Consider the following 23,105-nt stretch of genomic DNA (forward strand, 5'->3'; position numbering starts at 1 on the left):
CTCTCTCTCTCTCTCTGTCTCTCTCTCTCTTTCTCTCTCTCTCTCTCCCCACTCCAGTGTTCTGCACATAGCAGGGAGGCAGGATGAGGCCATGTGTGATCAGGGCCAAATGAACATGTTCTGATGGGTGAGTCACATGACGAAGCACATGACAGAATCACCACTGACTTCCACATGCAATGTGCTGACCCATGAAACGAATGTTACATTGGGCAACCCTACAAGCTGTCTGAGGGGTGGCACACAACTGGACCCATGATTACAGCCCATTATGGGCCCATTGCTGTTTCCTTCAAAGAGCCACAAGAGGTCTCAGAGGGAAAGGACGCTGTGTAGACAGGCCGTGTAGACCAACATTCTGCATGAACCCTGGTTAACGCTTCCCCAAATGACATAACAGAGGAGAGCATCCCCAAACCTCCTCAAAACCACAAATGCCATTTGAATTGGCTCTATCAGAGTATGCCATGTGCTAACCTAACTGAAGCAACATTCCAAAGCAGCCTGGCCTTGCTGGGATCCATATTTCAGTTCAGTCAGGAACCATGGCATCCATGTGCACTGTTGACAACATTAATAGATGTCTCAGACCCACAACCTGTCTAGAAAAGCATAAAAATTAGCCTGGCAATTGCATATCCTGCCTTGGCTGACAGGAAGCTCTGGGGGGTCTGGAAAGACAGGGCACAGACTTAGCCCAGTAGCTTCTGCTAAACCACAGGTGGGGCTCACTGGGCAAACAACCAAAATCCAGTTTCTCCTCTGGCCACTTCCTAAAACTTCAGGGAAGATTGGTGGGCCTGAGGGCCAGTGATCAGAAGTGGAAGGGGCTGCCAGGAGAGGCCTGGAGCTAACAAAGAAGTCTCCTGGCTGATGGAGAACCCCAGTGGCAGCAGCCTTGGGCCTCGTGTATCACTAAGCCATATGGCCACAGTGAAAATGTCCAGGAGCTCCCTCGCAGACCAAGGCTGGTGCCAGGCGACATACCTTACGCTTGATGTTCTCCAGAAGGTTGGCTTCCCCTTGTTTGAAGAACATATGCTGGAACTCAATTGCTGTATTCTTCTCTGGGAAAACCATTCCACTCTCCACTGCAACCACCTTTCGAAAGCCATCTGGCAAAGAAAGAGCGAAGGTCACTGGGATGGTGTTGAGCACGAGGTGGAAAATCACCCAAATAACTTAGCAACAACTGCCAAACATTTGTACATCTCTGAGTGCCATAATGGGCTCTAATAACTGGACTGCCTTTTTAAATATAGGGATTCAGAGCTCAAAAACCTGGCTTTTGGCACAGTGGTGGTTTTTTAATGGCACATAATGACCAATCTCAGGATAACAGGCCACAGGGGGAGCAGAGACAATTGAAATCCATAGAAGGTCCTCAAAGGTTCGTCAACCTTCAGCCGCCCCCTACCACTCTTTCTCCAGTGTTGCCTGGGAGGAAAATGCAAAGTCTTGGTTGTGTTTCTTTTATTTTTCTTTCCCTGCTCTTGGAAATGACTCAAAAAGAGGCAGGAGGAAGGTAATGATGGACAGCCTGGGACCAGGGGGTAGGAGGAGGTAGGGGGATGACGGCAGCTGCCATGGGGATGGAGCCTCGGAGGGCCAGGGGGCCTGGTAGCCAGAGTGAGTGAGCACTTGGTCATCCTGTCTGGTTTTCTCCGAGCCATGGACTCAACTTTCTCTTGGCCATGGAGCCATTGGGAAGGCTACTGAACTCTCTAGAGAGAGCCTTTCTCAAGTTTTGCACTAAATTTTTTTTGTTTGTTTTTTTGGAGGGCAATTGGGGTTAGGTAACTTGCCCAAGGTCACATGGCTAGGTTGTGTGTGTGTGTGTGTGTGTGTGTGTGTGTGTGTGTGTGTGTGTGTTAAGTGTCTGAGGCCGGATCTGAACTTAGGTCCTCCTGAATCTGGGGCCAGCACTTTACTCACTGCGCCACCTAGCTGCCCCATTGAACTAAATTCTTAACTCATTATTGAAGGAAATGCTACCTTTCAGGTGGAAGTTATTGAATAGAAGATGTCTTTTCCTTCCTGTTCAAGTTCATGGAGCTCCTGAAATCCATCCCCAGACAGTCCATAGATCTCCAGTTAAATCTCCCCTGCTCTAAGCTCAGACAGGAGATCTGACCCTCCGAGCTCACATACCAAGTCCAGAGGCCAGACAGATTAAAGAGCCAAGGAGAAAGGTATCCAGGTGAGAAGAGATGGGAGAATTACTCCATGTTCAAGAGTTTAATTACTTCCTCCCCCAACCACATGCTTGTGTGTGCCTACCTTCTTTCCACTGGGAAGACAACTCTTTCTAAAAAAGCTCAAGAGGATACAACACCATTTTTACCCATAGAAAGCTGTACCTTAAATATCCCAGTGAAGATCTGGGGTGTGTTCCTATACTAATGATTCCCAGAACCTTCATTTCCTAAGGCCACCAAGAGCCTAAGAGGTTGTGCAGGGGACATTTCCCAAGGCCCATAGGGAATGCCAAGGCCCCAGGAAAGCCCTAGGGGTTCACATGGACTTGGCATGTATACTCAAGGGTTCTATTTTTGTTCATGTCTAATCCTAGCTCCTCAACTGTAAGCCCCAGGAGGGCAAGAGAGGCCTGGTGGCTAGGGCTCCTCCAAGCTGGCAGCCACCTCAGCATAGATGCAGTCTCAAATGGCTTTTCTCTTCTTGTGCCTTGCAAAAGGCACTACGTGGTCAAAAAAGATGGAGACAAAGTCCAACCCAAGGAGATCTGAGCAGGAAATAACCACAGCTGCCTACCTACTTGCCTTGGGGCTCACTCAGGGCAGGAAAGGAAAAGCATCCAGGAGCTCAAACTGGGTCCAACATGCTTTTCCTCTTTGAACCCAACCAAGTGCCCTGGAACTGTGGGCCCTTTGGAGGCCCTGTCCCTCTGCCTAGGGGGCCAACTCCACTCTCCCTCCAGGGCACTGCCAGAGCCAGGTCTGACACAAGTCTCTCCAGGCAGCCCTGGGCCCTAGAAAGCTCTTCAGGTCAAGCTCAAGCTCTGGCAGGTCCACCTGGGCCAGAGGGGCTGCCAGGGACAGCCCTGGGCTGTCCAGGCCACTTCATTCCTCAAGTGCAGAGCAATAAACCAAGTTTGAGGCCCCTGTGTGAACAGCACTCAGAGCACCAAGATGAAGACAGAATAACCATCCCTGCCCTTAAAGAGTTTACATGCAAAGCCCTTCAAAAATCCTAGATCTGTTCAAGATTCAGGTGCTGAGTATCTGCTCTCTCCTCAAATTCCTGTGGATTTGGTAACCTGATTTACTGTGTGCTCAATCAACCCTAGTCAGTCAATGGACAAAGGGCCTCCTCTTGTGCCAGGCACCGGGGAGCCAAAGACAAAGTCTTTGGACTTGAGCAACTTACACTATCCTAAAGAAATGAGAGACAAAACCTTCTGAAATGAAGTGACACTGGGGTGAACCAAAGATTGACCCAAGCTGGGGTGATGCATATGATGGGAGAACATGGGAAGGCCTTCTCTAGACAACCCACCTCAAAAGACAGGATTCAGCAGAAGCCCAGGATGGTGGTGCAGGTGCTCAGCCAGCAATGAGAAATTCCACAGGAAGTCTTCCCCAAGCCCCCTGGGGCCAAAGAGGAGTTCTCCAGGGATGTCTTTGTGTTCTCAAGTGCTGTGATAGCAGAGCCCAACAGCGGGCCTAGCCTATTAAACCAGAGACTCAATGAGTGGCCACAGACGGCTGGCTGAGTGAGTCGGGCCAAGTCTCATCCCCCAAGTGCTGGCCAGCCCCAGCTCCTCACCTGCCCAATCTCTGAAAGCCTAGCCATGTGGGTCATGGGCAAAGGAAGGGTGTGGCCTGCTGGTCTCCGAAGTAGGCCACAGGAAAAGGGTCTTGTAAGCTACGAAACAAAACTTGCCATTGGCCAGCAGTCTGGCTTCTGTTTTCGGGCAAAGGTTGGACATCAGTAGTAACTAGCGGGGCCACCCTCAGGCGCTAGGGGAGAACTCTGGAACAAACTCACTCGAAAATACAAAAACTTCCCTTTTTCAAATAAGCTTTGAAAGCATTACTTCCCCCTCATGTGGTCAGAAGTCTAACTTGCCATTTCAATTAATTTATTCTCCCTTCACCCAAATCCCACAGAGGGTAGCCTACTCTTGGGGCCTGGCTTTTGTTCCCTCAAAAGCTGAAGTTCTCTTAAGAAGAACACAAAGATATTAGTAAGAGCAGACAGTCTTTATGACTGACTAACTTCTTGGCCTGCCAGCATTTGACAAGGTTCACTGGGCTACATGGGTCATGGCCAGGCCCTAGTCACGGGGCTCCTAGCCTGGCCTGCAGGAGCTGCCTGCAAAGAGGAAGGTGCAACTGCTTCATCCTCTTGTGAGGCACCTAAGACCCTTCACATAGGCCCTTTACCCAAACCCCATCCCTCCTGTCCCCCCACCCTTCTCTCTGAGGCCTTGGAAGCAAAGCCTCAGAATAGTTGGAAAGCCAGGCCCGAGTCTTTAAGAAGGAAGAAATCCACCCACGCAGAGGACCAGAGGGACCCAATGTGCTTCAGGATGTTGGCCACAGCCTGTGTGTTTCTTTCTTTTCAGGCACCTGCTCAGCTCACATGTCAGACATCGGAAAAGACTGGAAACTGGTTTCCTGAAACAACCCAGCCAAGAGAGAGGAGATGCTTGGCTCTGGGCCTGACTTTCCATGTCTGCAGTGACCAGGAGCTAACTTGAAGAGAATGGCTAAAGCCCACCTAGGATCTAGCTTCCATGGGAGCACAGAGGACAAAATTCTCTACCCTGAGGGAGCCACAGAGTCCGGAATTTCATGGCTCATGTGAACCAAGGCCAAGACAGAATAACACTTTTTCTCCCCAAAATCTGAAGGGGCAGAAAGGATGTGAAGTCATTTGCCATCCTCCTCAAACACTATCTTTTTTTTTTTTTAAAGCAATCAGGGTTAGGTAACTTGCTCAAAGTTACACGGCCAGTTATTTGTGGGTGTGGTGCTAAGTGTCTGAGCCAGGATTCAATCCCAGGTCATCCCAACACTGGGGCCAGTGCTCTTACTCGCTGAGCCACCTGGCCGCCCCTCAAACACTATCTTAAGAGCCCAACACCAGCCTAGAGAAAGGCACTGTGGTGCAGTGGCTAGAACACTTGTCTCAAGAGTCAGGAAGATCTAGGTTTCAGTCTAGCTCCTGCCTCATCCTGGCTCTGGGATAACCTCTCAGGGTGCCCAGGCAACTCTCTATGACAATGGGTTACAGAGAAGAGAAAGTTTCCTCACTGGGAATTTTCCTGTCTCTCCTTGAAGTGGGAAACTCACCAACAAGCAGACATTCAGCCTCCCTCCACTTAAGCACTACCAGGTACAGAAGCAGTCACTATCCCATCAGATTGAAACAGGTCTGCCCTCTGGCACAATCAGGTCCTCTGGTCTGGATGGGTACAGTTACTCCTCAGAAAGACAAGCCTGGCTTTCCTATTCTGGGGTCAAGTAAGACACACACACACACACGCACATGCACATACGTGTACACACACAGAGTATCTACTCCTTGAGCTAATTAATTCACTGGCTCCTTGTTCTCCCAACAGCAAAGTGCTTAGACCCAACATAGGGAAGAGGGCTGAGGCCTAGATGAATAGTTTTTATTCCTCCAAGAACTGGAAACCCAGGCCCTGGCTCTGAAAGGTCCAAAAATGTTACTGAGGCAAGGTTTGAGCTTAGAATAGGAAAGCCCCAAGAATAAAGAAACTTCTTGTCTTTGAATGATGATATAAAGATGACTGGAAGTTGGCTACCATCTAACAGGGAGTGAAGGTTCAGATGTGAAGGGCAACAGTGTAAATCAATGAGCTTGATCTGGAGCATAGAGCGCCATACTTACACATATTGAGCTGACGGACAAAGCTGGACAGATTGTTATGTTTGAAGTATTTGGGAAGCAGCTCCTTGGAAAACTTCTGTTCATCTAAGACGCTGAAGGTGTGGCCATTCTGGAAAGAAGAACGAAAGGTCATGCACTGAAGACAAACATACACAGTGAAGAAAGGAGTGTCCAGAGGATGGACGAGCACATAGCAACCAATGTCAGAGACCCGTGTAAACCTATAGCCAAAAGTCACGGCCCAAAACCCTGCGATCCCCTTTAGAGGGGTACAGGCAACTTAGTCACATACCTCTGTCCTTGTGTATACATAAGGAACTCTCTAAATCCATGTTTAGAGTGGTGGGGTGGTGGAGGAGAAAAAATCACAAGGGCATGATATCAATAATTTAATAAACATTTTTAAAGTACAAGACACTATATAGCAGTAATTTTTTAAAAAAAATCTCCGCTCTCGGGGAGCTTACACTCTATTCCAAATACAGAATGTAAAAAGACATATAGTCAATACAAGATTTCATATTTCTCACCAGTGAAGAGAAGACAGCATTACTGACCATGGATGGGGCTTCCTGTAGGAGGCGGCATCAAAGCTGGGCTTTAAAGGAAGCTGGGGAATCTCAGAGGGAAAACGCCGAGACACTTGGCAGCATAATGAGAACACGTCATTCCAGACTAACCATATTTCCTTTTCCAACAGGGTCAGTAAGCCTAGTAGATCTAGTGAGTGCTAGAGGTAGAGCCCATTATGAATTCAGAAAAGTATCTGATAAACTACCTCCTGCTCCTCTTGGAGGAAAGCTGAGAGCTGTGGCCCAGACGGCAGTACAACTGGGTGGTTCTAGAACTGCTTGAATGGATGGACCCCAAGGGCAGTCATTAATTCATTTGCATTAACCTAGAAGGAATCTTTCCAAAACTCACTTCTTTTTTTTGTTTGTTTTGTTTTTTGTATGGTTTTTTTAGAGGGGGGAAGGCAGGGCAATTGGGGTTGACTTGCCCAAGGTCACACAGCTACTAAGTGTTAAGTTTCTTAGGCTGGATTTGAACTTATGTCATCCTGACTCCAGGGCCAGTGTTCTATTCACTGTGCCACCTAACCACCCCCAAATCACTTATTCTTCTTAGTGACTTGGATGATTGATTTGCAGACATCAAGCTGAGAGGGAGGGTTAACACACACTGGATGATAAAGTCAGGCTCCATAAAGGTCTTGACAGGTTGGAGCACTGTGTGGGATATATTAAACCCAATATATGAATGAACTTCACACATTCAACAGGAGAAAGCTATGGTTAGACGATAGTCTCTCTGAAAAATACCCAAGAATGTTAGTGAACTGCAAGCCAACAATAGCATTGCTCCATGGCAGGCAGGAGGATATGGGGGAGGGGGGAAGAAAGTCAAGGATGATTCCCAGGTTGTGGCTTGAGGACCCTACACAGAAATGAGGAAGGGTAAAGGAAGGACATGTGGCGGCTGGCAAGCTGATCACCATAACTTAATTCTATGGCCCACAGTCACTAGAAAGTATTTTAGGCATCATCTCATGCAAACCTCCCAATGACTTTGGAAGGCAGGTAGAGCACGCACTGTTAGCTCCATTTTCTAGATTATAACCATTAAGTCTTCTGTTGTCTCTTCACCTTGGCATGAAAATGGTCCTGGGTTCTTGAAGTCCGTAATAGGTTCTGGCTGCCCTTACCAAGCTGGAAGGGCCTAAAGGATGGGTCTCTGGAGGGGCTGGATGTCTGTTAGATGACGGCCAACCAGCCCTCAACACAAGCGGCCTCATCACCAAGCTGACCACAGGGCAATGATGTTTCTGACCATAGCCATCCTTGAAGCCTGCTTACTAAATCGTCTGAGGGTTGGGTCAGGAGAGGGTGCCCCAATGCACTCACTGAGCTCAGGAATGAAGTACTGAGTCCACGTTTACAGGCCTACTTTCCCTTCCAAGACACAAGCAGATCGATATTCACATTCCTCTAGATGAAGGAGCTGACCTACCAAGTGACCAGGAATGGGCAGTTCCCATTGGAACCCTTGTCTTTCGAATTGGCCAACAAAACAAAAATCTTTGCTTCCTTCCCCATTGGGAAAAAGGACTATCCTCTTCCAAAAAAGAGAGACAAACTGAGTTGACCCAGAATTTAGAGCTTTAAATTTATGAATTTTAAATGGCCTAATAAGAAACCTAGAAATCAAAGAATCCAATTTCCTTATTTTACAGATTTTTGAAAAGGGGAAAAAATTCAAAATGATCAAAACTGAGCCATTCCAGGCCACAAGTTAATAAGTCAGTTGAAGAGTTAAGACTAGAACACAAGTCCCCCGACTTGCAGAGTAAAATGTTCTTTCCAACAAACCACAGACTAACTCCATTTCAGGCGGTAACAGTAAGTCCAATGTCTAAGGTCTCTTACTCTTAGCTTCTCTTACCTTAACTCCTCAGTAGTTGACTACAAATCACTGTATATCAATACTGGCAGGGACCTCAGTGATTATCTAGTCTTACACTCTCATTTTATAGTTGGAGAAACTGAGACCTAGAAAGAAGTAACTTGCTCTCAGTGTAATACCTAGTCAGTGCTGGAGTTGGGCAAGCCAAATTTATCTGAAGAAATGGACTTTCCTTTCACATCCTCCACCCCTACCCCTGGCCCCCCAAGCAAGATCCAAACTGGCTCCCAGAGGACCAAGGAGTCATCCTGAATAGCTGGGTCCAGTCTAGGTTGGTTTTGTCTGGTAATAGACGTAAAAAGTCTGAAATTCCTGGGTGGTCAATGAACTGAGAGATCCAAGTGGGTGTTCTGCGGGGGGTGGGAGGTGGGGGGCTGGATTAGAAAATAGCCATATATGGGCTTTCTTTTACCTCCTGCTGTTAAAATCATTCCTAGCATTCACTAGGACTCACATCTGCATTCCTCAAGTTAACCTGGATTTGACTGCTCCGAGGACAGAAGAACCCCCAGGAAGTGGAAATTCTATCCAAAGTCTTCTTAGCCTCTCCATTCCTTTGTTTGTCCTTTGAAAGACCTCAAATAGCCCATGCAGGGAAGAGGAAAAAAAGGAAGGCTAGAGAAACAAGGAACTTGGATCAGTCAACAAATTGACTAATTGGCACCTTAACAAGCAATGGCTTGGCTGTGGACATGAGAGAGTTAAATCAAATTGGGCCATTTCCTTTCCAATTTCCTCAGTCTAATATCTAGTGCTTATACACTAACCCAAGACCTCAGATGTGTCAGCCTTTAAGAAAAAGGGACCAACAGATAAGAATCCCAACTTCACAGATGAATTGAGGAGTGCCAATTGACTCGGCAAAAAGATTCACCTCCAGCATGTTTAAATAGCAGGCCCCTTCTTGGGAATTCAAAAATGGAATTCACTTGATTTAGGACTGACTTTGATTTGGGACACGAGGGGGTGATTTCATTGGTGTACCAGTACATCCTGGCAGTTTCTCTACTCCTTCTGGTCTGGTGGGGGGCTGCCTGGGGCACTGGGCCATTAGAAGCCACTCAGTCAGTATTTGGGAGAAACTGGACTTGGCTTGCTCCTAATTCAAAGGGGAGCTCCTACCCACCTGCCTCATCACATATCACTCTGGTTATCTTTCGAAGTTTAGGTTAAGGATAGAAAAGTGGCCTGTTATTTCACTGGTATGGGGAACTCACCTTCTCTTCAGCTTCTTATCATTCGAAGGCCTTGCTCACAGGCTCACCCAGTCAGGGGGGGTTAATCAGGGGCCTTCTGGGCTCCCAGGCCAGTTCCCTAGACACTAAAGCAAGCTGCCTTTTTATGTTAGCAACATGAAAACTGTCAAGGATTTTTTATCAATAAATAAGTCTATGTATTACAAGATGTGTTTGTGTCATCAAATGCTAATAAATTCTTATTGTTATTTGAATAAGATGATTTGAGAAATATATTTATATGGATCATGTTATGAAAAGGGGGCGAGGGTAGGACAATTCTTTTATTTCTACCAAAATGAAGGCCTTTCACTGCTCTCTGGGAGTGTCTGCTCCTCTATAAAATGGGGAAGGGCTGGCCATCCACCCCCAGGGCCCCCATTCTGTTTACCATGAAAGCCTTGCTGTGGAGGCAGTTTTCTTCTGAGTCCCGCCAGATGGCAGCATTCTCCAGGCCGGCCTCTTCCCATTCTTTTCTACTTAACCTCCTGCTATAAATATCCAAATCTAATCATTCAGATACAGGAACTGCCCAGAGAGAGTACATCACTTCAAGGAAAATCGGTTTGTTTTTCACCAAGCCTGCAACTGGGCTCAAAGTCTATGTCAGAGAAAACAATTTAACAGAGATTTCACCATTGGCCAGGGCTCAACGTTCCCTCACTCAGGATATACAAGTAAGCAAGAGACATGATTGACACAAGGCAGGATGTCTGACCAATTAATTAGAGCAGTCTAAATGGCTCTTCCAGTGGGGACTGCATTCCTGTTCCTGGAAGGGCCTTTGGGAGATGCTAAGGAGGGAGGGCAGACTTTGATGGAGGCCACTATGGTTGGGGGTGCCTTCAATTGGGCGCAACAGACCATTTACCTTCCAACTTTACCCTCTGGATCTATCAGAGGAAGAAACAGACTGAGGAGAAAAAACAGACGCCCAGCAGCTCCAACGTGAGCAGAATTCACAGCCTCACAGGGCTAAAGGAGAAGGACAAACCCAGGATGGGAGTGTGGGATAGGGCCCCCAAAGCTCCGCTGATCATAGCTCATCAAAGGTGGCTAGGACCAGGGAGTCCAGTCCCCACTTTGTGAATGTGGCATACAAGGAGTTAATGGACTGGATGGGGTTCAAAAGCAGCTCTCCTTTCTATTCCAAGAGATGGAAAACCACAGAATTTCTCAAGTGAAAGGAACTGTATGTAATGACTAGTCTAACACAAACACACACAAATCATAACCTCTCTGGGCCTCAGTTTCCTCATATTTAAAATGAAGGTATTAGCCTAGGAAACCTCTAAGATCCCTTCCAGGTCCCAGGTCAGCGGCTTACCAAGCCGCAAGTACAAGTAGTAGATGACTCACTGAGGTGCAAATCCCCAAAGCTGCTCCCCTTCCCTGTCCCTGCACCCAGGCATCTGCTGTAGCAGCCCAGCCCTCCTAGATCATCCGGCCCGGCTCCACTGCTGGGGCTCTTTTCCCCCAAGGGAACCCTAGAGGAGCAGAAACAGTTGCTGCAGCTGCCATGGGCTTGGGGATCAAGTGGTCTGTGGCCCTGTTCCCAAGAGCCCCAGCCCCAGCCCACAGGACAACACTGATGCCAGCGATGAAAACCATTCAGCACCAGGTGATCAGGGAATACCCAGGCAGCTTGCCATTTGCCCTGCTGTTGATTCCTTCTTCCTACCTGAAACAGCCACCCTTTGGACCTAGGCCCTCAGAACCATCCCTGATTAGGGAAAGATGGAAATTTACAAGTTGAATTTTCTAATATCATAGATTTAGAATAGAAAGGGACCTAAGAGATAATTGAGTACAAGTCACTCATTTTATAGATGAGGAAACTGAGATTAACTGAGGTTAAGTGACTTCCCCAAGGGCCCAAACTAATAAGTGTCTGAGGCAGGATTTGAACTGAGGTCTTTCTGACTCCAAGCCCACCATACTCTGTTGATTCTCAACAGAAATCTTTGCATAATCAGTGACTATCTTGATGTGGTAAATGGAGACACTATTTCTTTCTTTATTTTTTTTTGGCTTATTTAAGAGGCAATTGGGGTTAAGTGACTTGCCCAAAGTCACATGGCTAGTTAAGTGTCTGAGGCCAGATTTGAACTCAGGTCCTCCTGACTCCAGGGCTGGTGTCCTATTCACTTTGCCACCTAGCCACCCCACAGAGCTACTATTTCCATTTGGATCTATATGGATTTTTGAGGGATCTTTTTTTTTCAAGCTATAATAGCAATTAAAATCAATTATCAAAATAACTAAACTTAAAACCAGCCCTTTAGGTTGCTGTATTAACAAGTCTTAAACTAAAAAAAAAATAATAAAATGAGACATGTTCAATCATGCTGCTCTCATTCCAAAATTCTCATTTTAACTGAGAATAGGAAGGTTTTCTATACATTAGTAAATAGAAGTTTTTGTGAATAGTCATCTTTATCATATCCTTTTAACTTCCAACTATCCTGATCTCTTAGTAATTAATGTATATAACGTATATATAAACTTATGAGTATTGGGGCATGCCTGTTCAGACATTTTTTCCAATGGGGTAAATTATCACAACATTTTGGGGAATGACTACACTTTAGGTCTATAATTCTATATCCCTCAAGGCCCAGGTCAACAACCACACTTCCTTCCATCTGTCTGCCTACAATATGTACTCCAAGGCCTTTCACCATCCTGGCTTCCCTCCCCCAACGTTCTCCTACTTATCAATGACCTTCCTCAACTGTGTTGCCTAGAACCAAATGGAAAAAGCCCAAGGCTTGGGTTAAAAAATGTCAGAGAGGCTCAGTGTATCACCCTGGACAAATATGTAACCCTCCCTTGACATCAGTGTCCTCATCTCTAAAATGAGGGATTCAACTAGACAATTCTAAGATCTTTTACGCTGAACAGAATAAGAATACGATGTGCCATAGATAATGCCAGTTGGTGGTTTTCTATTAAGTCAGTGTTTTTTAATTGAATCTGTCACCACTGCTCTCCACAGTTCTATGTCAATCAGGACACAGTCCAGAGTGAGCCTCATTTCCACATGTAGCCCAAATGGCATCGATAGCTTTTTGGCTGCCTTGTCACTCCATTTACTACAATTGAATGTGTCTACCCAAAGCCCTCTGATTTCCTTTTTCTAACAGTTGGTTGGCCATGACTTCCCCATCTTGTATTTGTGAAGTTAATTTTTTGAATCCAGGTGTAAGACTTTCCATCTGTTCCTATTCAATTTCTTTTTTCCCCCCTTTGATTTAGATTCAGCCTAATGTTCTCTGTCAAGATCTGTCCCTCCCACTACTGTATCATCTGCAAATGTGGGAGATCAGGGGCATATGCAGCTTTATCCAACTCACCAATAAATACATTAACACAGCACATGGCTGGGCGGTGGTCTTCCTTACTGCAAGCTGCCACTCCACACAAGAAAGGGAGCAGAAAGATCGATCTTTCTGCAGTTCTAATAGAATTAGAAAGAAGCAGTTTAGATGACCCAACGGCAATTGGGGCAGTGGCACTGGAGGAAGGACTACCAAATAAATAAAGGGTGGAAGTCTTTCATCACACACTGTTCCATAGTCAGCCTGAAGCCCAAGATGCCCTTGAGAAACTCACTGTCCAGTTGGAGACTCCAGACTTAGACACTAAAACTAAAAACAATAATTTTTTAAACTCAATTTTATTTTTGCAATCAGCAAAATCCACCTTCTCTCCCTTCCATCCCACCCCCAAGCTGAAAAGGAAAAAGTTACAAAAGTGCATGGTAAAGCCAAACTAATTTTCTCATTGGCCATGTCAAAAATAATTTCTCTCCCACTGCCCTCAGGGTCCTTTTACCTCTCAGGGATGGAGGTTTCATCATTGGGACTCCAGAATGGTGGCTCGCCATTACACTGAGCAGAATTCCTCAATCTTCCCAAGATGTTTGTCTTTACAGACCAGATCACCACCCCCACCTGCCCCCAGCCCCTGCTAAGGCCCACAGACCTCTCTGTCTCATAATGTCAACTTTGGAAAACATGATTCACTGTGATTTTCTTGAATTTCCTGACCAAAAGTCAATCTGGTGTTTTCTGTTGGGGGGTGCGTGTTTTATTTTGGTTGGGCACAAAAGGCTGTGTACTTCCCACTCCTCTGCCATCATACTGACTTATGTCTCTCTTTAAAAGGTCCTCCACACAAAAACACTAGGAGGTGGTGTAATTGTGATTATCTCATTTTACAGATGAAGCCACCAACTCAAGGCAGGGCAAATGACCTGGCCCAGGCCAATGCTGGTAAGAGACTGGGCTGAGACTTGAAGCCTAGTTTCCTAATTCCAAGTCTAGGAGCACTCTTGACCTTAAGAGGTAGTCAGGAAATGTGGAAGATTCACACGTGGCACTGAGTCTGCACTTGGGTCATCAGAGGACCCAGAGTCTTCTGAATAAATGAAGTTGACTCGGGCCAACATTTGACAAACTTTCACAAATGTTGGCTGTTTTCTCCTTATGGGAGTATAAACCGTGACACCTTCTCATTGACTTCACAGTAGGCCAGCCCCATAGCAGGCAAAGTAGGCCAAATGAGTGACAAGGGCTTTCAGTCTCAGTCAGGTTTTCTACCTCAGCGGGTGCGAGATCAATCAACCAACTGATCAATGGGGACTTCCGGAGTATTGGCAATGGGATTAGCGCCAGCAAATAGGTAGGCAGACTAGGGAGCAGGCATGGCTAATGGAGTAAGAGGATCTCATTCAATTAGATAAATCTCCTCTATAAAAAAATCAAAACAACAACTGCTTTCTTTAAAAACTAGGTACCAGGCATGATCCTGGCCAACATAACATTCAATGCAAGGCAGTGAAGTGGTGAGACCATTGGATTTGGTGGAGATTCAAGTTCTGGCTCTTCCACTCCCTCCAAGTACAAATCCTTTCTTCTCTGGGCCTCAGATCTCTGCCCTAGAAAGTCATACTACCTCTACGTGGCCAGTCTGAAACAGACTTGTTAGAAGGGAATGAATATTGACTACTAAAACCCAGAAGGACGAAATAGAAAAAGAAATTGTACTCAAATCTATTTGTGTGTGTGTGCATGTGCATGTGTTTGTACATGTGTAAAATATATACATAGGCATATATGCTTATTTTTATGTGAGAGATAACACACATGCAGGCCTTGCATGAATGAGTGAGATGAAAAACACTTAAAGGAAGAAACAGATACAACAAAAAAACAAGTGAAACTGAATGCTGTGAAATCGTGGCCAAGCCTGGACCCAAAGAGGAGATAAAAAAGCATCGCCTCCCTTTTTTTTTCTAGAAATAGGGGACTAGGAGTGTGGAATACTACATAGGATAGAATCTTTTTTCAGTGAGTTGTTTAGTTTTGTTGAACTGGTTGCCAGACGCGATGGTTGTCTAAACAGATTCAGACCACCCCTACCCCACTTACCTACTCCAATAAAAACCTCAAATTTGCACCAGTTCAAATAACCATCACGAAATCCAATGAGAAACTACAAGTGATTTCTACTCCGAAAACTGCACAAAAAGTTAGCCATTTAGCACAAGGGCAACAAGAAAGAGGACCACCACCAGCAAAGCTGGCACCAGCACCAGGGTAGGCACCTAAAAGGGGAACCTAGCAGCATGACCCCAAATTATCCAGAGGCAGGTCAGACACACCAGAAACTCCTAAGGCACCATAAGAGACAGATAATTCCGGGAGACAGAGGTCAGCACAGGAACCCAGGGGATGGAGAGCAAGACCAAACAGGGCCAAACCCCATATCCCAAACTCAAGAGATGAAGGAACCTAGCTCTGGCACAATGCCCCAATTCAAGAATTAAAGTTAGAGAGATGAGAAAAGAAACAAAGTAAGCTACTGGACAGTATCTTGAATTATTCTAGATATGGAAATGCCCCCAAATTCATCCCAGATGGAGACAAAGTTTCTGATAACTCCAAGCAGAGACTGAAAAGAAAAAATGGATTTTCTAAAAGGAAATGAACAGGTAGAAGAAATGAAGAGATCCTGAAAATGAAACAAAGTCCCTGGAGGAAAGAATCAGAAAGAGAATCCATTCCTTAAAACAGAAAGTGGTCAATCTTGCCTAAGAAATACACTCCTTGGGACAGTTAAGTGACATATTAGATAAAGCATGGATCTTGGAGTCAGGAGGACCTGAGTTCAAATATGAGCTCAGATACTTACTAGCGGTGTGACCCTGGCAAGTCACTAAACCCTGATTACCACAAAAAAGGGGGCAGATTAAAAACCAAACAAAAAAAAAGAAATAAAAAAGAAAAGCAATTCCTGAAAACAAGAAGGGACAAAACAGAAACCAATGACTCTATGAAAAAGCATGAAATATTGGAACAAAACCCAAGATTGAAGACAAAGAAGGAAAATGTATACTATTTAATACCAAACATGACTTGGAAAATATGTCAAGGAAAAGAAAATAATTTATGAATCATTAGACTCCCTGAAAACCACTTTTGAAAAAAGCCTGGAAAGTTCAAGAAATTATAAATGAAAACTACCTAGACATATTAGAAACAGAGGGTAAAGTGAAGATGGAAATAGTCCACCAATCACCTCCTGAAATAAACCTCAAAAGGAAAAATCCCAGCAACATCATTGCCAAAATACAGAGCTCCTACATTAAGGGAAAAAATACTGCAAGGAGCCCAAATGGTAAATGTGAAAGGAATCACAAGCAGGATCACCTAAGTTCTGGAAGCTTCTATCATAAACAAGAAATCTAAAGGACCAAAAATATGGGTGTACCTCCTTTACCCCCCCCAAAAGAAAACAACCTTGCAAAGCTAAGTATCACCCTACAAATAAAAAAATCTGAAGGTTAATGTAATAGAGGACTTTAGACCAGAGCTCTGAGTAGAAACTCTGAAATACAAACATAAGAGTCCAGAGAAATCTGGAAAGGGAAATGTATTTCATCAACGGGAAGGAGCTGAATGATGATGCAGTGCTAACATTCTGATGGTGCAGAAGAAGCAAGGGTCCCTTCAGAACCTTAATGCCTTCAAAAGGTGTTGAAGGAGCTAAATAAGGAAGCGAGAGGACCCCTAGGTGGACTGGTTCTGTTCTGAGGGTTTGAAGAGGGGAAACAAGGACCAAAGAAGGAATGCACTGATATAGAGGAGGAAGAATGGGGACAGAACTATTTCTCATCATCAGAGTGCATGAGAAAAGTATTCAAATATGGAGGAAGGAGTAGAGACAGAAAGAACCCAATGAACCTCAAGAAGGGCTGAATGTACACACTGGCAGAGAAATCCATTAAACTCAATAGTCAAACAAATGAGAATTGGAGAGTTATGGCGAAGGGGATGTAGATGAGCAAAACCAACTCCCTGATCCTCAAAGGAAGACAAAAAGGAAAAGAACAGAAAGGGGATCAAAGGGGCGAACTCTGAAGTGGGGAATGCCTGAACTGGGTTGCATGAATGTAATGAAATGTTACAGCACTGTATGAAATGACTACAAATGATTGCAAAGAATCTGGGGTAGCAGGAACCTTGAAAACAACTTGTACAAGGACAACGCTGTAAACAAAAACAACTTTGAGAGCTGATTAATGCCATGACATCCCCCTTCTCTGATGCTAATGAAGCATGTCCTTTACCTTGTGACAGAGAGGCCATGGACTCAGGGTGTAGGGTGTCGCAAGGGGAACACATTTTTGGACATGGCCTCTGATGGATTTGTGTTGCTTAACTAGGCTTATTTGTTACAAGGGATTACTTGTTTTATTCACTAAGTTTTTATTGGGGGGAAGGAGGTTAGCAATAGTGATGCCAAAAAAAAAAAGTCACTGAAACATTTTTTTAACATATACACAGAAAAGAAGGAAGTTCAGAAGGAAACACAAACAAAACAGTTTGGAAAGTAATGTGTGGAATTTATCATATATATTTTAAAGTAGGAGGGGTGAAATAGAGTTTCACTGTTTCATATACAATCCTCCTATGTTCTACTAGGTATATGGAAATGCTCAAGGTTTATTTGGTGTTTAAATTCAGAATAAGAAAATTTAATTTAATTTGAAAATGTAGGAGATATAAAAAACATCAGTAAAAATTACTTTAAAACCAAAGACAAAAAATTAAGGGATGTTAATTGTTAATAGTCATGCTAAGACAATAATTTACAGAATTAGTCAATGGTGTCAAACTCAAAGAAAAATGGGGTCAGTAAACTGTCCATGGGAATCCCTATGGACTACATGTGAACTTAGTTTAAAAATGTAATGTTATTTGTGTTTTATTGTATTTTTACTTATTTTTTGTTAAATATTTTCTTGAATCCATTGTAATCTGGTTCTACACTGAGGAGTGCCAGTGTCTTACAACTCAGAAAAGTAGATGAAATAACCATAAAATTCATCTGGAGGAAAAAGTCAATAATCTCAATGGAGAAATGAAAAAAGGAACAATGGAGACCTGGCAGCGCAAAGCAGTAATTGTCAAAATAATTTGGTATTGACCAAATAATAGAAAAATGTGTCAATGGAACAGATTAGGCACATAGAACCTAGACTATACCTAGTGACAATCGAACACAGTAGCACAGTGTTCAATAAACACAAAATACACCAGTTACAGCCATAAGGACCCCTTCCTATTCCACAAAATAATTACTGGACGAACTAGAAAGTAGTCTGAAAGACATTAGGTTTAGACCAAACCCTTCTACCATATACCACTATAAACTTCAAATGAATACATGATTTAAACAGAAAAGCTCTTTAAGAGTTATGAAGCAAACTTCTGATTTCATTGGTGTGGCTTACTTTAAAGTCTAAGGGAGATGCCTAGAGCTCAAAGGGCTAACTGACTTGGCCCAGAGTCACACAGCCAGGATGGGTTGGTTAGAGGTAGGACCTAAACCCAGAATTTCTTTACTTTGAGGCTGGCTCTCTGTCCTTGACACACAATGCTGCCATTCTAGAAAAGCCTCTCGCATTATAAACAAATTAGATGGGAAGGGAAGGAGATATTTTTCACAATTATGGATATGGTAATTAAACAATGGAATGAGATGAACAGAAAAGGTAAAATGGAGAGTTTTGATTACATAAAATTGAAAAAGTTTTACACCAAAAAAAATCAACACAGTTATAATTTGAAAGGAAACAGCTAACTGGTTAACAAAATCTTTGAAGTAAATCTCTCTAATAAATGTTTGCTATTCAAGATACATAAGGAATTGATACAAATAGGTTAAAGGATTATGAGCAGGCCATTTTTAAAAGAACTGCAATCAATAGGACATTAAAAGATGCTCCAAATGACAAATGCAAATGAAAACACTTCTGAGGGTCCCTCCTTCACACCTATGAGATTGGGAAGGATGATCAAATGGCTGGGAGGGGCTAAGTGAGAATAGGCTCAAACATGCCCTGCTGGTCTGACCATTCTGGAAAGCCATTTGGCTCTTTCTGCAAAAAGTCACTGAGCTCTGCATACCCTTTGACCCAGCAATACCATTACTAAGCATAAGCCCCAGAGAGGTCAAAGACAGAAGTGAAAGGCTCCGTGTAGGGCAGAATAAGAACAGCGGCCCTTATGTTGTATAGAGTGGGTGGGTGCTCACCATTCGGTGAATGGCTAAACACACTGTGTTCTCTGAACTGAATGGAAAAAGGTGTCATTAAGAAATGATAAAAGGACAAATTTAGAGAACCGTGGCAAGACTCACGGGAACTAATGTATAGTGAAGTGAGAAGAACCAGAAGCACCATTTAAATGACAGCATTTATTAAATGCTTGCTGTATACAATGCGCTGGGGATACAAACAGAATATGGGGGGGTAGGGGGGAGATGTGACGATGTCTAGGGAACAGTATGACTGCAAGTCAGAAAGAACGCATGGTCCAAAGTGGGCAGTGGCAAAGATGATGCCAATACTCCCTCTTCAATGTCATTTCCAATGATCTAACCAGATGTGTCTCTGATGTTGACACATTTGGCAGGGCCAGGAACGTTGGTGCCAGAAACACATGTAGGTAATACGCTAGGTGAAAGCTAACTGTGGATGTTCCTTTGTCATTCTTGGCCCTTTCTTCTCCTTCTGGGACCACCTGTGCTTTGCCAGGTAATATTTTCATCTCAAAACAAATAGAAATGTCTACTAGGTTAAAAAAAAACCTAACCTACAACCCTGGTGTTTAAGCTTTGTTAATCGGTTATTTGCAGATAAGCTTTATTAAAATCTACTGATGGATCCCCTTCAGGACTCTCCTGGGACCTTCCAGTTCAGGCTCCGGAAGATGGGTGGAGGGACCCATTAATGAACTTTAAGGCAGGCCATAGAAAAAAAGCATATCATTCTCCCGGGCTATCAGCACCCCCACCCCCCACCCCCAGCTACTGCTAACTCAGTCTCTGGTATTTACTGAACAGCGACTTGGAAAGACTCAAGAAGGCCAATCAATGTGATGGCCAAGCCCAACCTCAGATGTCTGAAGAAGGAGCCTGCTTCCTGGCTGGAGCCGCTGTCAATTCACTCTGATGGAAGGAATTTACTTGCTACAAGAGAGCTCCCATTTGTTGTGAGAACCAAATGAGAATAAGGACATGTGTAAAATGCTGTGCAAACCTTAAAAGGCTAGAGATATGTTAGCTATTATTGTTGGAAGGAGATGGAGGGTGGCAGAAGGATGCCAAAGAGGGCCCAAAGAGCATTTTAAGAAGAAAAGGTCTTCAGGAAGTCATTCAATTTTGTTACCACCATGTTACATTTAATGTAGAAAAACACCAGCCTGGACAGAAGGGAGGTTCAGCTTCATGTACAACACTGGATTTTGTCCTTTGTATATTAAAATGCTTTTTTTTTTTGCTTTTTGGAGGGCAATTGGGGTTAAGTGACTTGCCCAAGGTCACACGGCTAGTTTTTGTGTTAAGTGTCTGAGGTTGGACTTGAACTCAGGTCCTCCTGACTCCAGGGCCGGTGCTCTATTCACTGCCTAGCTGCCCCTGTATATTAAGATGTTGATGTTTATTAAGTTCATGATAAAAAAAAACATTTTTTGAAAAAGAGAATAAGACAAAGGTTGTTCCAGAGTTTTATAGCCTTACTTCAATTCACAGATCTGGGATTTCAGACTTCTCGAGTGGCTGAGGCTGAAAACAAAATTCCCCACCTGATGGCCACCCTTGGGATTAACAAGCCTCTCTGAACGGGGCCACAGCTCCACGGGCCCTTCCCTGCAGGCTCCAGGTCAGCAGGCCCTGACCAACAGGGCCCATGTTTTACTGGCTTAGCCACCCAGAGGCTCAGGCACGGGGGGAGGACTTGAGTACGAGACAGAAACATAATTTGGTGGAATTAATGGAGTGACAAAATTGGACTGATATGAATGGCCCTGATTTGATTTGCTATTCATTTTACTCTTCAATACTTGGATTTATTCTAGAGTTAATTTCATTAACTGACAAGGCAGAAAGAACATGGTTTTTCTCCTACAAATAAATACTATTTTTTTCAGCCTCTGCCTTCATCCCCTCCCCTTGCCAAGAACAAGGAGCGATTCTAACTTATGGAATGTCAGACATTTTTAGATGGTGTTCCACAGTGGCCTAGCATGTGTGTGCCCTGACGGTAACTAGGAAAACACCAGCAGGGTTATAACACAGTATTTGTGGACAGGGGAGCCATTCTGGCATAAACCCCAAAAGGAAATGGTTTGTGTGTAGCATGGTAATAAGCATGAGGCTTGGTCTGTGTGCCTCCTGGAGCGGGGAGGGAGACTGTTTGGCACACACAATACCCACACCCATGGAGAAGTCTCCAATAGCTCAGCAGGCAACAGAGAGACACAGGGAGGACATTTGAGCATGGGTTCAAATCTCCACTTTGCCCTCCCCCCCTCTACCTGTGACCTCAGTACATCACTATTCAAAGCTGTAGGATGAGGGAGGGAGCTGGGGTTCTGTGATCCTTCTGGGCAACTCACAGTAAAGGCCAATGAGTATATATGTTTAAGCCAGCACAAGGCTACTGTGCCATTGAGCAATAAAATGGGGGGGGGGAGCAGCTACCAGTTGTGATTCAACCAAATATTTACTAAGTACATTCTTCTCTGTGCCTGGAACTGTGCTGGGCACTGGGGACATCAGGACAAAATGCAGAGTGCCCGCTCTTCTTGCAGGAGACACGTACACCCACAAGTGTGTGGAAAATCAGACAAGGTATGAGGGGGCAGGGGAGGGGTGAAGTTGATTTTTTGGACTCCAAGGGGAAGACTTGACATTGATCCCCATGAAATTCTGTCTGGGGAGGTACCAACAGCTGGGAGAGATCACAAATGGCTTCAGGAAGAAGATGTTTCTTAGGCTGGGCTTTCAAGTTTGCTAGAGGATTCTGAGAGGAATTGCAGCTGGCTGGGCGAGCCATCTGGTGGTACCCAAGCAGCTGGCTTCAGTATCCTCTTGCTCTGAGGCCCAGCTCTCACATTACAGCACTCCCTGCCCTACCTCTGGCTTGGCTCTCCAGAACTATGTGGGTGGATTCTTGCCCCTTTCTTGGGCTAAGAGTTTCCCAAAGCAATCATACATGTGTTGGTTAACACATGCAAATTTAACCATGCAGGCCCCTTGGGGCTTAGAATGACTTAACACCTGGGGGTTTTTGAAGCACCAGCATGAAAGAAATTCTTGATAGATTATCCCCAAATGAGGCATCTGTTTTGGTACTCTCATAGCCAGTGTGCTTGGACCAATACATTGTTGTGATTTGAGTAGAAGTTCTACTTTTGCCACCCACTCCCTAGCAAGACCTTAAGCAAATCTTCTCTGTACTCTAGGCCTCAGTTTCCTCCTCTGTAAAATGAAGGGGTTAGACTGGCTTATCTCTAGGACCAGTCTAGCTGCAATGTTCCATGCTCTATGGTAAAAGTCTCCTCTAATTCTATGCCAATCTATGACTTTTAAAAATTATGCTGTAGAAAAACTTAGTAAATTTTGCTATCTGAGGTCATTCTCCTAAGTTTTGAGAATTGGGCTAATCAATTGGTACAAAGGTCTGAGGAGCAAAAGTTAGAAAAGGGTTAAAATGACAACGTTTTGTGTAGTGGGAGGAACACTGGACTTGGAGCCAGCCTGGGCTTGAACTCTAGTGAGGTGTATGACCTTGGTCAAGTCCCTGCCCCACACCCCAGGGCCTCAGTTTCTTCCTGTGGAAAAGGTTGTGCAAAATGGGGCTAGGAGATTTTAAAGGTCCAGAGAAATAGCAGCTTTCATTACTGTCTTAACTGCTGAATGAAGCAGCCTGTCTGATCTCTGGAAAAGGGTCCCGCCAAGATGTAGCCTTCTGTACTGCTCCACTGAGGCCAGCTGGGCTGAGAAGCCCAGGTCTAGAGCTGGGGATGGACCCACTGGCACACAGCTGATCTGTAACCAAGCGAGGATTCGAACCTAGCCTTTTGAACTCTAGAAGTTCTGCCCTTTCTAAACAGAACCTCCAAATGGTTATTTTTGTCACCTCTCTCAGTTGCCCCAAATCCGCTACAC

The 23,105-nt window shown here is 44.5% G+C and overlaps 1 protein-coding gene across 2 annotated transcripts in view; it reads right to left on the minus strand.

Annotated features, from left to right (window-relative positions):
- Positions 1-23,105, minus strand: part of LOC138170978 (heat shock factor protein 3-like) — a 62,025-nt gene that overhangs the window by 35,655 nt on the left and 3,265 nt on the right. For both annotated transcript variants that reach the window (XM_069100400.1, XM_069100399.1), the window contains exons 2-3: positions 5,884-5,992; positions 988-1,115 (exon numbers count right to left, since the gene is read on the minus strand). In XM_069100400.1, the coding sequence (XP_068956501.1) occupies positions 988-1,115; positions 5,884-5,992 (237 nt within the window). The remainder of the gene's footprint in view (positions 1-987; positions 1,116-5,883; positions 5,993-23,105) is intronic.

This window comes from Petaurus breviceps, unplaced genomic scaffold (assembly GCF_028583685.1).
Source record: "Petaurus breviceps papuanus isolate PSGF00001 unplaced genomic scaffold, PetGlider_PUasm1.0 400, whole genome shotgun sequence".
Lineage (NCBI taxonomy): Eukaryota > Metazoa > Chordata > Mammalia > Diprotodontia > Petauridae > Petaurus > Petaurus breviceps.